The sequence below is a fragment of the Leptonychotes weddellii genome, chromosome 1 (assembly GCF_054177405.1).
Source record: "Leptonychotes weddellii isolate Sample4059 chromosome 1, ASM5417740v2, whole genome shotgun sequence".
Taxonomy (NCBI): domain Eukaryota; kingdom Metazoa; phylum Chordata; class Mammalia; order Carnivora; family Phocidae; genus Leptonychotes; species Leptonychotes weddellii.
In genome coordinates, this window is record NC_138369.1 from 185,153,856 (window position 1) to 185,166,429 (window position 12,574).

At 46.3% G+C, this 12,574-nt stretch overlaps 1 protein-coding gene across 2 annotated transcripts; it reads left to right on the forward strand.

The window, feature by feature from the left end:
* The first annotated feature begins 5,064 nt into the window (after positions 1-5,064).
* LOC102728673 (carbonyl reductase [NADPH] 1) lies at positions 5,065-10,182 on the forward strand. 2 transcript variants are annotated; one of them, XM_006745396.3, is made up of 3 exons: positions 5,067-5,455; positions 6,018-6,125; positions 8,582-10,182. In XM_006745396.3, exons 1-3 carry the CDS (start codon positions 5,167-5,169, stop codon positions 9,016-9,018), a joined length of 834 nt encoding a protein of 277 aa, XP_006745459.2. In that variant the 5' UTR covers positions 5,067-5,166; the 3' UTR covers positions 9,019-10,182. The 2 variants fall into 2 exon arrangements, with proteins under 2 accessions (XP_030897257.2, XP_006745459.2); XM_031041397.2 differs by lacking the exon at positions 6,018-6,125 and having other exon boundaries at positions 5,065-5,455.
* The last annotated feature ends 2,392 nt before the right edge of the window (positions 10,183-12,574 follow it).

Genomic DNA, 12,574 nt, shown 5'->3' on the forward strand with positions numbered 1-12,574 from the left:
AGCTCCCCTCCTCCTACCTCGGTCCTTCGACCCTCGCCACGCCCCGGGGCCCGCCTCTGGCCCTACCTGGCAACCTTTCCCTCCGCCTCACCCCGCCCCACCCCTCCCTTGGTTGGCCAGGGCCTGGCCTCGCCCCACTGCACTTGCTTGAGCTTACCTACCCCAGTCCCAGCCTTACAGAATTCCAAATCCTTTCTGGATATGGAGCTCAGTTTCTGCCCACCCACTCCCCACTAGGCTTAGTGACTTGCTTCCCAAGAGTACAGTATGGAGAGGGAAGAAAATTAACTGCAGTGGAGAATACTGGCAGATACTGCCTTGGTCAGGTGATGAGGATTAATGGTGATAAATCATGTTGGTAGCGTGCTCCCCAGATGTAAGAAGGGTACTTCACCTCTGTGGTATTCCTCCCCAAAACCCATAACCCCAATTCTTACTGAGAAAAATATCAGACAAACCCAAAAACACCCGATCATGTACTTTGACAAAATCTGTCAAAGTTCATGAAAAACAAGCAAACTCAAAATCTCTCATAAACCAAAAAAAGAAAAAAAAAAAAACTAAGGAGACATGACAGTTATATGTAATGTGATATTCTGGAGGGCGTCCTGGAATAGAGGAAAGCTAGTAAAATCCAAATAAAGCAGGGAGCTTAGTGAATACTACTGTTCCATGTTGCTTTTTTACTTGTGACAAATAATAGTAAGATGTTAATAATAGGGAATTCTCTACTATATTTGCAACTTTTTAGTAAATATATTCTAAAATTAAGTTTATTGAAAAGTAAAGGGGGGATAGGGGCCCGCTGGGTGGCTCAGTCAGTTAAGCATCTGACTCTTAATTTCAGCTCAGGTCATGACATCAAGGTCGTGAGACTGAGCCCCACATTGGGCTCTGCACGAAGCATGGAGCCTGCTTAAGATTCTCTCTCCCTCTCCCTCTGCCCACCCCCACCACTTGAGCACACTCTCTCTCTGAAAAAAAATAAGGAAAGAAAGAAAAGGGGGGACTGGAAATAGTTGGTTCCAGATTTGGACCTATGATTCAAGGCTGTCATCAAGGATCAAGGCTCTGTCTAATTTTCCACAATGCCATTCTTAGGGAGTTAGCTATTCACCTGTTAGTTTGTTTCTTCGTCGTGTCAAGACAGAGTTGCTGCAGCTCCAAGCATCACATTCTCACACAAATGAATTCAAGACAGGAAGAAAAGGATCTGAAGAGACAAGTATTTTCCTTTTATGAGGGAGGAAAATAATGCATACTCCCATTTTCTAGATGGGAATTGGCAAAGGGTCTCTCCTTGAGCAAACTCTAGCCAGGCTCTTCTGAGCCTTCCTCTGAACTAGACCTCAGTCTTGGCCTATAAAATCTACATACTCAATACACTGATTTCATCCCCCCTCCCACACATACACATTAAAATTATATTTTTTAAAAAGCAAACACTAACATAGTTTCTGATAGCTCAAAGCTGCATCCCTAAGATGACCCTAGCCCTCTGTAACACACTCAAGGCTGCCAAAAAGAATTTACTATTTGTTTTAGCCAACAACTGATAATAAGCCCTTCACCACCTTTTGTTAGAGCATTTACTAAAAAGGGTTTATAATGTGTGAGTCCTTCCTCTGTCCAATTGAGGTATATATCTATTTCCTATAACTCAGTAGTGTCTTTCTCAAGGATTTGAAAGCCATTCCTTTGAAATATAATCATCAGAAAAGATAGGGCCTCTGTCTCTCAGTCTCTGTGTAACCCACACAGCTGGCCTAATGACATTTACACTGACCCACTCTTTATAATTTTTCATTTCCCCGACTCCACTCAAGCCCCTCCATTCCCCCTCCCTACTCCCTCATTCTCCCTTTAAAACTATCAGCCACCTCTGTACAAATCCAAGTTTGAGTGCAGTTCATGCTGGACCCACTTTCCTATTTCAGTAGTATATTACTGATTAAAATCTCTCCTTACCACATTAAACAGTATCCAGGGTTGTTTATCTTTGACAAAATTAAGTAAATTGCTTGGAGTTGCCTATCTACTAAGCATCTCAGCCACAATTTGATTCTGGGAATCAAAATCCATGCTCCACCCTTTTAAGAAGGCTTATTGAACATCCTAAACAAGCAAAATGTGTAAGAAGAAAAGCCGGTGCCAAGTGGAGCTCTATAAGTGTAAATAATCATGGGCAAGGGAAGACCCTGAGAGCTTAATAACTTGTCATTTAACAGTACTGTTTTTCCCACATCTTTTGTGTTAACAGACACCATAGAACTGGGTACTCTCAGGCAAATAAAATGACTGCTTTGAACCAGTGGATAGTAAAGATGTGAGTTTATTCCACAAGGTAAAAGATGTGATAAACTTTCTTTCTCCATCTAGCAGCCAGGATGATCTCAGAGTTAACTCACAACTAAGCAATATCTTCCAAGCTAGCTAGTACTAACAGAGATCTGGGGCCTCCATCTTTACTCTTTTGTTTCATTTCTCAAGTTGTTCAGAAGTCAGACAAGGTGCTATGTATGGAAAGTCATAGGGGCTTCACAAACACACAGCCAGGGTCAAGACCCAAATTTGACAGGAGAAAAAAAATTTAAAATCATCCAAACAGAGCTTAATTCACTGGCTTTAAATTAGCATGCTTTTCAAAAAAAGTTTCGAAACACTTCCCATACTCAAATCTATCCTTTCCTTTGTGATTCTTCGCTGTTCTTATGCCTACAAAGTCCTTTTCCCACAAATTTTAGTTATATTTTTTTATACTTGTTTTATGGTTGCATTTATAAAACTGTAAATTTAAAAGTGAGAAAGCACTTTTTTCTCTTTTTAGATATTAACTGATGACATTATGCAATTATCACTCCCTTTCCTCAGTACCATTTTTGGAATAATTCCTTCTTATCTCCATAATTGTTAATACCACTTTCATCATATGCTAAATTCTTATTTCCCTGTGATATTTTATGTATTGTATTTTCTTGAGTGTCCTGCCTCATTGACCTGTCAAGTCTTATGTTGGGATCAGTACTAAAAGGATAAACAAATCAGGCAGGAAATATAATTCATGGCCCTTTTAGAATTTGCCTTTTGAAACAGCAGGCCCTCACCATGCCCAAAATTTCCTGCACACCATATGCTATCTGTGAATGGCTCTCTTAATGAATTTAATAACATTGGCTCACCCAGCTATAGAAGAAAGTAGCGAGTGGTGTGGAGAGAGGCCAGCAAATGACAGACTAAGTATACACTTGGATAAAAGAGGAAAATCCAAAACAAAGATCTTAGTTATAACTTGAGTGGGGAAAAAAAAAAATCCACAAAGGTTACACTGCACAACTCCAACTATGTAACATTTTTAAAACAATTTTTAAAATGAGGAACAGATTACTGGTTCCCAGGCAATGGAATGGGCGGGGGGGTGGGGGGGCAAAAGAGATATGTTCAGCTATAAAAAAGCAACACTGGGGGTCCTTGCGCTGATGACTGTAGTGGTGGACAGACAGACCTATATGTGATAAAATTGTATAAATCCCAATATAAACAATAATAAGTACTAGTAAAACTGAGGAAATCTGAATATGATTGGTGGATTGTTTTGATGTCAATATCCTCATGATATTGTACTATAGTGTTGCAAAATATTACCCTAGAGGAAAACGAGGTAAAGTATAAGGAATCTCTGGTTTGTTTTGTGTTGTTTTGTTTTTGTTTCTTTTTTACTACTACATGTGAATCTGCAATTATCTCAATAAAAATTTAGGTCAAAGAAAGCAAAGGTCTTTCCCAGATTGTTAGTTTTGTTTTTTGCAACTGCTTGGAAACCCACTTTGAAATTGCAACATAATTGGAATCTATCTAAAGCATTGCTTGTAACTTTCTATTGTGACAGAAATACTATAGATCTGCACTGTCCAGTACAGTGTCCACTAACACATGTGACTACTGAGTGCTTGAAATATAACTAATGCAACTAAAGACTGAATTTTAAATTGTATTATTTCTATTAAATTTACATTTAAATAACCACTAGTGGCTGTGGCTCCCCTATGAGGACAGTACACAAATGAGATTTGATTTTATAGTCCCCTATTCCTGAAATCGGAGGGGGAGACGAACCATGAGAGACTATGGACTCTGAGAAACAAACTGGGGGTTCTAGAGGGGAGGGGGGTGGGGGGATGGGTTAGCCTGGTGATGGGTATTAAAGAGGGCACGTACTGCATGGAGCACTGGGTGTTATGCACAAACAATGAATCATGGATCACTACATCAGAAACTAATGATGTAATGTATGGTGATTAACATAACATAATAAAAAATTAGTCCCCTATTCCTCTGTTGTAAATAGGAAATAAGAGGAAGAAAAATCATTTCCTAACACTGAACTAATTTACGAAATTTCTAAGGATCCATTTCCTCACTTTAAAGTGGGTAAAATAAGATGGACCCTGACGAGTTATTTTGAGAAAGGGCTTCAAAACCCCCCTCCCACCAGTACACCGCAGGACCTGGATATAAGTAACCTGATGACCCTGCAAACACCTAAGAAGGTAATCCTGTGACATATCAGTGAATGCTCCCCACTATTATGTAAAAAAAACAGCCAAGGATTAGTAGATTTGCTTTCACATACTTAAGGAAGAAAACAACACACCCATGATCTCTTGCCATGTTACTCCTAGCTTATTCCACAACTATAGTTCCAAAGACTTCAGTTCAAGAGATTTTTTTAAACACCAGGGGAAGAAAAAAAAAGTCTAGACAAATACGCTATTTCCTCAAGTGCACACGCAAATAGTTTAATAGTTGGGAGAATACAAGGAAAAACTCGCGGAGAACAAAGAATAAAGGTTCAGTGTGGATATAGTGAGGACATGGCCAATCGGAACAATTACCTCCACTTCAGGGCGGGGTAGTCCTCAGACCAGCCCTGGTCACCAACCCGCGGGTTTTCCGACCAAACTAGTCGCCCCTCCCCTTCTCCACCACCCCTTTGAGGTTCCCGAGAAGCCACGCCCTAAGGGGGGCGAGTCATGCCCGGGCGCCCCTAGCAACCTTTGGCCTCGCGCAGGCGCGCTAAACCCTGCCTTTAAACTCGGAGGCACCGCGCTGAGCAAACTATACTGGTCGGCTCTCCAGGCCAGTACTTCGGGCGTCCCGCACACAGCCATGTCATCAGCCACCCGAGTGGCGCTGGTGACCGGGGCCAACAAGGGCATCGGCTTCGCCATCGCGCGCGACCTGTGCCGCCAGTTCTCCGGGGACGTGGTGCTCACGGCGCGGGACGAGGCGCGGGGCCGCGCAGCCGTGCAGCAGCTCCAGGCCGAGGGCCTGAGTCCCCGCTTCCACCTGCTGGACATCAACGACCTGCAGAGCATCCGCGCCCTGCGCGACTTCCTGCGCAAGGAGTACGGGGGACTGGACGTGCTGGTCAACAACGCGGGCATTGCTTTCAAGAGTAAGGGGATGGGAGCTAGAAGGGGAGGTGGACCCCCGGAGCTCCTCCAGCCAGGGTGGGCTCCATCTGTTGGGGAATCCATGCGGTCCGGCTCCTGACGCGTGGCATCCAAAATGGCTCCTTAGGGCAGGAGGGATGGAGGGACAGGGATGGGGCTCAGGCAGAGCCCAACAGAAATTGCAGCGCTTATCAGCCAGAGTGACCTTTGTGCTTCCTCCGATTCCTGGGGTTTTTTTCCAGATTGTCAGAGAGTTTCTCTCATTGGATTTTAAGGCAGTTGGGTTATTTTTACTGCATTTTGAAATAAAAAGAAAACTGCACAAATTGGTTAACAAGAAATCCCATGTGTGCACCACCCCTTCACCCAGCCTCCCCCAATGGTGCCATCTTATACCACTACAGCATTATCAAATGAGAAAATTGTCAGTGTCACAAGACTGTAAACTAGAAGCCAGTTTACACAAAATTCACCAGACTTCACATGCACTTTTTTAACATATATCATTCTGTGAAATTTTCCCACAAGGCTACTATTAACGCTGCTCTCTTTCTCCCTGGGAAGCTGATGATCCCACACCGTTTCATATTCAAGCAGAAGTGACCATGAAAACAAACTTCTTTGGTACCCGAGATGTGTGCACAGAACTGCTGCCTCTAATGAAACCCCAAGGTGAGCCTGGTCAGGGGCCCAAGCTGTGGTGGTTCTGCCATGATCTGGCCCCTTGCCTGTCTGACCTCATCTACAGACCCCCTGGACCCCCTCCTTACTCAGCCACACCAGCCTCCTTGCTAGGTCTCCTCCTGGACAGGTGCCCCTCTGCCTCAGGACTCACACACTCATCCTGCAGTCAGCAGTGCCCTCTGTCCCGCTGGTCCTTCACAACTACCTTGGTCTTATCCTTCAAATCTCTCCTCAGAGAGGCCTTTTACTTGCTCCATGCCACTCACAGGTGCAGGACCCTGAAGATTCCTTCCTGGACCCTTCTCCCTCTCCCTCTCTCCCACGGATTTTATTCAGACCAGTAGACTCCTCACTCTCCAAATTTCTCAGGCCCCCCTAACATCAACCACCTGCCTAGAACATTCCCAGAGCTCCAGACATACATAGTTCTCTTCCTGCCTCTCCTTCTCCTCAGGATGCCCTCCTAGGCCCTGTCTAGCCTGGGTGCAGACCTCTCCCCATGGCCAGCAAGAGGCCTGCGCACTCACATGTGGTCAGAGCTGCCGATGGCCACAGGCCAGTGGTACGTGGCCATGTGGACGGGGCACCTGTATGGCCCCCCCCACCCTGGGCTGTAATATTGGATGCCTCTTGTTGCATAACCCACTGTTCATGCCCTTACCCTCATTCCTCCTCCTCATGCCTCCCTCCTCCTCCTTGTTATCTGCATTGACCTTTCAAAGGAACATCAGTTTCAACCTCTGTGCTGGGCCTGATTCACTGCAGTGATACTAGTCAAGTGAGTGCCTTCCTTCTAGTCCACTCCCACTCCTACAGGACAGGGCCGCATCTGTCTAGAAGGAGTGGCTATCTCAGCCACTGCACAATACAGCTATGTTCACTGTCCCTCGAGTTTTCCCAGATGGGGGAAGGCACAATCCACTCCATTATGCCCTTAGGAATTCTGACGTAAAGATTTAAAGCTACAGTTACAGTGTGTCGTGATTACAGATTATCCCTGCTTCCCATTTCCATAGTTGCATCCCTGGTCCTGGGATCACGGTAAGAGTAGGAAGAAAAGGAAGTTGAGATGATGTAGGGAAGGACTGTAAGGTTAAGTCAGCATCCTCCCCCATGCCCTCTCCCCAGAATCCCCAGCGAAGCAGAAGAATCTGTCCAGTGGGGAATGTCCCTTGGCACCCACTCCCCTATGTTGAGTGTGAATATATGCTCATGAATGTGTCTAAGCCCCAAATACCTTTGTCTCGTGTTTGAGACAACCAAGGATTCAGATGCCTGTTCAGTTCTCTGTGGAACCACTTCTCTGCAGATGAAAATGTGTTGCTTGGCCTGCACAAATGCAACTCCTTAGTCCAGACTGTTGCAGCATCTTCTGTCCTCATCCTGCTATACTGCGTGAACATTGCCATCGTCTTCTGCATTTTCCCAAAGCTTGTTCCAGAAATAGTGTCTTAACTTGTCTGGACCCATTTGGAACTTGCCAAGCTACTACCTTCAACCCAACTTACCAGCCTTGTGCAGGGCCTTCTCCTTAGGCAGTCTCTCCCATAACCATCTCCAGTCTTTGTCTCTTTTGCTGAGAAATGGAATAGTGCTTAGCATTTTTTTTTTGCCTCACAGGGTGGAAGAGTCTATGTCAACAATTACCCCAGCTGTAACTCTCCCATTTCCACTCACCTCAGGGACCAGATGGCCACTTCATACAAGCACACCAGGATATCCACTTGCTGATTCCACTCCCATTCCAGTCCTGGAAGGGGTTCTTCTGAGGGGCATTGACATGTCTGACTTTAATCTGCCCCCTAAATTGCCACAGTGACTTCCATAGGGCCATGCCCTGTATGGACGTCCTTCAATCCCCCAGTTTCCGACTACCTCTCTCCATGACCGTATTCTCAGGCCATGACATACTCCTGAGTTCATAAAAACCCTATCATAGACAAATCACCATGCAGGTCAGGCCACTCTACTAATTTGTTTTTACCATCCTCAAACAGAGTGCCAGGCTTCCAAACCAGCCCTCCTTACACCAGTCAGCTCTTTATTGGTCAGTACAGACCTGTTTGTAGACCATCCCCAAGTGACCATAAGATCCTCAGGTGGTCCCAAAGGTGGCCTTAGGGAGAAAGAGGTAATCCACTCTTGAATGCAGTGTCTCCTTACCTTCTCCTTATCGTGTTCTTCTATACAGCGTTTCCATTTTCCTGTGGAACATCTCCTCAGTGCCCTCCCCTTTAGAGCATTTCTCACACATCATCAGAAACATTATGGGTATAACAAGTTTCGAGACCATGTCATAGTCTTCACTCATACAGGCAGTCTTCATTAACACTTACAGCAAATTAATAAAGTCTCAAGTGGAAATTTTCTCATACAAAATCTTAGCGAAATTGGTATTTATCGTTTTTGTGCCTTTCTACATAACATTTTGTGTTGTATTTTAGGCAGAGTGGTGAATGTGTCTAGCCTGGTGAGTCTGAAAGCCCTTAAAAAGTGCAGCCCAGAACTGCAGCAGAAGTTTAGAAGCAAGGCCATCACAGAGGAGGAGCTGGTGGGGCTCATGAACAAGTTCGTGGAAGACACAAAGAAAGGCGTGCACAGGAAGGAGGGCTGGCCTGATACTGCCTATGGAGTGACAAAAATCGGTGTCACGGTCCTGTCCAGAATCCATGCGAGGAACCTGAGTGAGCAGAGGAGAGGTGACAAGATCCTCCTGAACGCCTGCTGCCCTGGGTGGGTGAGAACAGACATGGCGGGACCTAAAGCCCCTAAAAGCCCAGAAGAGGGAGCAAAGACCCCTGTCTACTTGGCCCTTTTGCCCTCTGATGCTGATGGACCTCATGGGGAGTTTGTTATGGAGAAGAAAGTTGAACAATGGTGAGCTTAATTCACAGCTCCATCCATGGATCCCTTTATGATACCCCCTCCTTTCACCAAAAGGACTCTTCCACTGTCAGTCGTATCCCTCTCCATAGCAAGAAAACGTATAAACTATCCCTGTTGAGTATTCAATTTGAGGAGGCTACTAATTCAGGGATAAGGGACAGAATAAATGAAATAACCCCAGAGATGAATAAATCTCCTCTATAAATGCCTATTTATGCAGACTCTTTATATGCTGAACCAGCTAAGAAGTCTACTACACCTAATAAGATCAAGAGAAGTTAGAGTTTTGCTCAAGGGTAAGCAAACATACAAAGAGGCTGACAGTAATATGTTTAGCTTTGCAGGCCACACACTCCTGTCACATCTCCTCAGATCTGCTGTTGTAGCATGAAAGAAACCACAGAAAATATACAAACCAATAAGCATGGTTGGATGTGACATGCAGCCCATTGTACCAGCCTCTAGCATGGCATGGACAACACCATGAAGGGAAGACATCCCCCGGGGTCTCTGAAAATCTAACTCATTGGGGAAAAGAAACAATTACCAAGTGTGAAATGGCAGTGGGAACTTAGATACATCCCTGGGAACTCTGAGACATGGAGAAAATTGAGTATGGAATGGGTATGGATGATGAGTCCCCGGGAGTGAGGCCCAAGACACCAGTGTGACGAGAAGATTCTTACTGCCCCGTCCAAGCCTGGCTCCCTGTGGGCCTGACTGACTGTCCACCACATGCCTGGCTTCACAGGAACATGCATGTTGGAAATGTGCCTCTACTACACTGATTATTTTTCATTCTTCACCGGGGGTTTTCAGCCTCACCCAAATGAAAGGTGAGAGACCCTGAAAGCAAAACTTTTAAAAGTTTTTCACTTCAAAGGGCTGAAAACGTCCTCCCTGTTATTTTGCGTTTAATTTTTTACTTTGCATTTCTGAACTGACACATGAGGAATATCAATGTCTAGGACAACACAGTGGATCCTACCGTAAATTTGCAAAAATACTCTGATGTGATCACATAGGTCTTTTCTCCTTGATATTTTAAAACAACACCTAATTATATAAAATACTTTTTAACTGTGACCTTAACCTAAACCAAAAAATAGGCACTTTAGGCAAACGGGATTATGAAACCATTAAATCAAACATTCCAATCGATACCTTGGCCCACCGTGTCTTCATAAACATCCCCTCCCACTCGGAGACCCTTGGAATCACACTGAGGGAGAGCCCTGCCCACAGCCAAGTCTCATCACAGGACCGAATTCTCTATTTCTCCCCCTTGAGTTTCTCCTAAGAAAGGAAGGGGACCTGTATCCTCAGAACCACTTTTCCTATGCCAGAAATTTCACTGCACCTTGGAAGAACCCAACCATTCCCATTCTGCAGTGGAAGGACATGTTCCCAAGACATTCTCTCTACCCCTTTTTTCCTTTTGAGTTTTTCCCAAAATTATTTTAGGTCAACTTCCGTGAATCTCTAGCCCCCTATAACCACTACCAACTACCTTTCTTTTGGGGAGCATTTGAGTCCAACACGAACCATTGTTTGCCTCAGAGGAGGGACCCTAAGAGGGTAGGGACTCAGGGTGCAGCTGTTGGAGGGACAGACCTGGTATAGTGTTACTAGGAAAATTGCTAGAACATTTGGCCCCTCCTTCGATGGAGGGACTGAGGCGGGGCCTTGGGCACTAGGAGCCACAGTGCTGAATCTTAGAACACAGTTCTGCTGGCATCTCTGACTGTGTTAGACCTCTGCACCACCAGCCCTCCGTGGGGCCCATAGCACCATCTGCTCGCCACCTAGGGAAGTGCTTGCTCTCCACACAGCCGTGTCATCGGCCCCCCGTGTGGGGCTGGTGACCGGGGCCAGCAAGGGCATTGGCTTCGCCATCGCACGCGACCTGTGCTGGCAGTTCTCCAGGGACGTGGTGCTCACGGCGCGGGACGAAGTGCGGGGACAGGTGGCGATGAAAAAGCTCCAGGCCAAGGGCTGGCGCGGGACGAGGCGCGGGGCCACGCAGCCGTGCAGCAGCTCCAGGCCGAGGGCCTGAATCCCCGCTTCCACCTGCTGGACATCGACGACCTGCAGAGCATCTGCGCCCTGCGCGACTTCCTGCGCAAGGAGTACGGAGGACTGGACGTGCTGGTCAACAACGCGGGCATCGCATTCAAGGGTAAGGACACGGGAACGCGTTGGGCTGGAGACCTCCCTTAGGGGACCTTCCAGGGTGGGTGGGGCATGGTCCCTGAAGGCTCCCGTAGGACCCAGAGCTCCTATGGGGTCTAGGAGGGCCTCCCTAGGGAAAGAGGCTGGACTGGAGGCACACAGAAAGAAGAGGCCTCTGGGGGTTGCAAGTCTTAAAGCCAGAGCACCTTGGCATTGCCATGGATTAATCTCAGGGACCTGACGGAGAGTTTGGCAAGTTTCATTCGGTTTGGATCAGAGCCATTCGGTGAATGTTTAATCTATTTTGTAATAAACAAAAATTGCAATCAGAGATACACAGAAATCCCACTAGGCACACTTCCCAAGCCTCCTCAAATGATGCCAACTTACCAAGCTACACAGCATTAACACACCAGATACATCACGTTGGGAAAATATGGTTCACTAACCCAAACATTAATGAGAGTTCACCAGATTGCACCTCCAAAAAGAATGTTACTGTCACGGAGCGCCTGGGTGGCTCAGTTGGTTGAGCGGCTGCCTTCGGCTCAGGTCGTGATCCCAGGGTCCTGGGATCAAGCCCCACATCGGGCTCCCTGCTGAGCGGGAAGCCTGCTTCTCCCTCTCCCACTCCCCCTGCTTGTGTTCCCTCTCTCGCTCTCTCTCTCTCTCTCTGTCAAATAAATAAATAAAATCTTAAAAAAAAAAAAAGAATGTTACTGTCACTTCATGGGATTTTCTCAAATGGCTACTATTTATTAAAATATTCTCCTCCTCCCCTAACAGCTGGTGATCCCAAACCGTTTCATATTCAAGCAGAAGTGACCATGAAAACAAACTTCTTTGGTACCCGAGATGTGTGCACAGAACTGTTGCCTCTAATGAAACCCCAAGATGAGCCTGGTCAGGGGCCCAAGCTGTGGTGGTTCTGCCATGATCTGGCCCCTTGCCTCTCTGACCTCATCTACAGATCCCTGGCCCCTCTCCTCCCGGACAGATACCCCTCTGCCTCAGGACTCTCACACACTCGTCCTGCAGTCAGCAGTGCCCTCTGTCCCGCTGGTCCTTCACAACTGCCTCGGTCTTATCCTTCAAATCTCTCCTCAGAGAGGCCTTTTACTCACTCCATGCCACTCACAGGTGCAGGACCCTGAAGATTCTTTCCTGGACCCTTTCTTCTCCCTCTCCCTTTCTCCCAGGGATTTTATTCAGACCAGTGGACTCCTCACTCTCCAGACTTCTCAGACCCTAACATCGGTCACCTGCCTAGAACATTCCCAGAGCTCCAGACACATATAGGTCTCTTCCCGCCTCTCTTCCTTACAATGCCTTCCCACTCCTCCAGCCCCCAACCCATACACCCATTTAAAACATCTACA

Bases quoted from the DNA above. Each gene is read 5' to 3' on its own strand.
- LOC102728673 (XM_006745396.3), top strand. From the start codon at position 5,167: ATGTCATCAGCCACCCGAGTGGCGCTGGTGACCGGGGCCAACAAGGGC. The intron at 5,456-6,017 runs GTAAGGGGATGG...CTCCCTGGGAAG, and splicing joins CGCGGGCATTGCTTTCAAGA to CTGATGATCCCACACCGTTT. The intron at 6,126-8,581 runs GTGAGCCTGGTC...GTTGTATTTTAG, and splicing joins GCCTCTAATGAAACCCCAAG to GCAGAGTGGTGAATGTGTCT.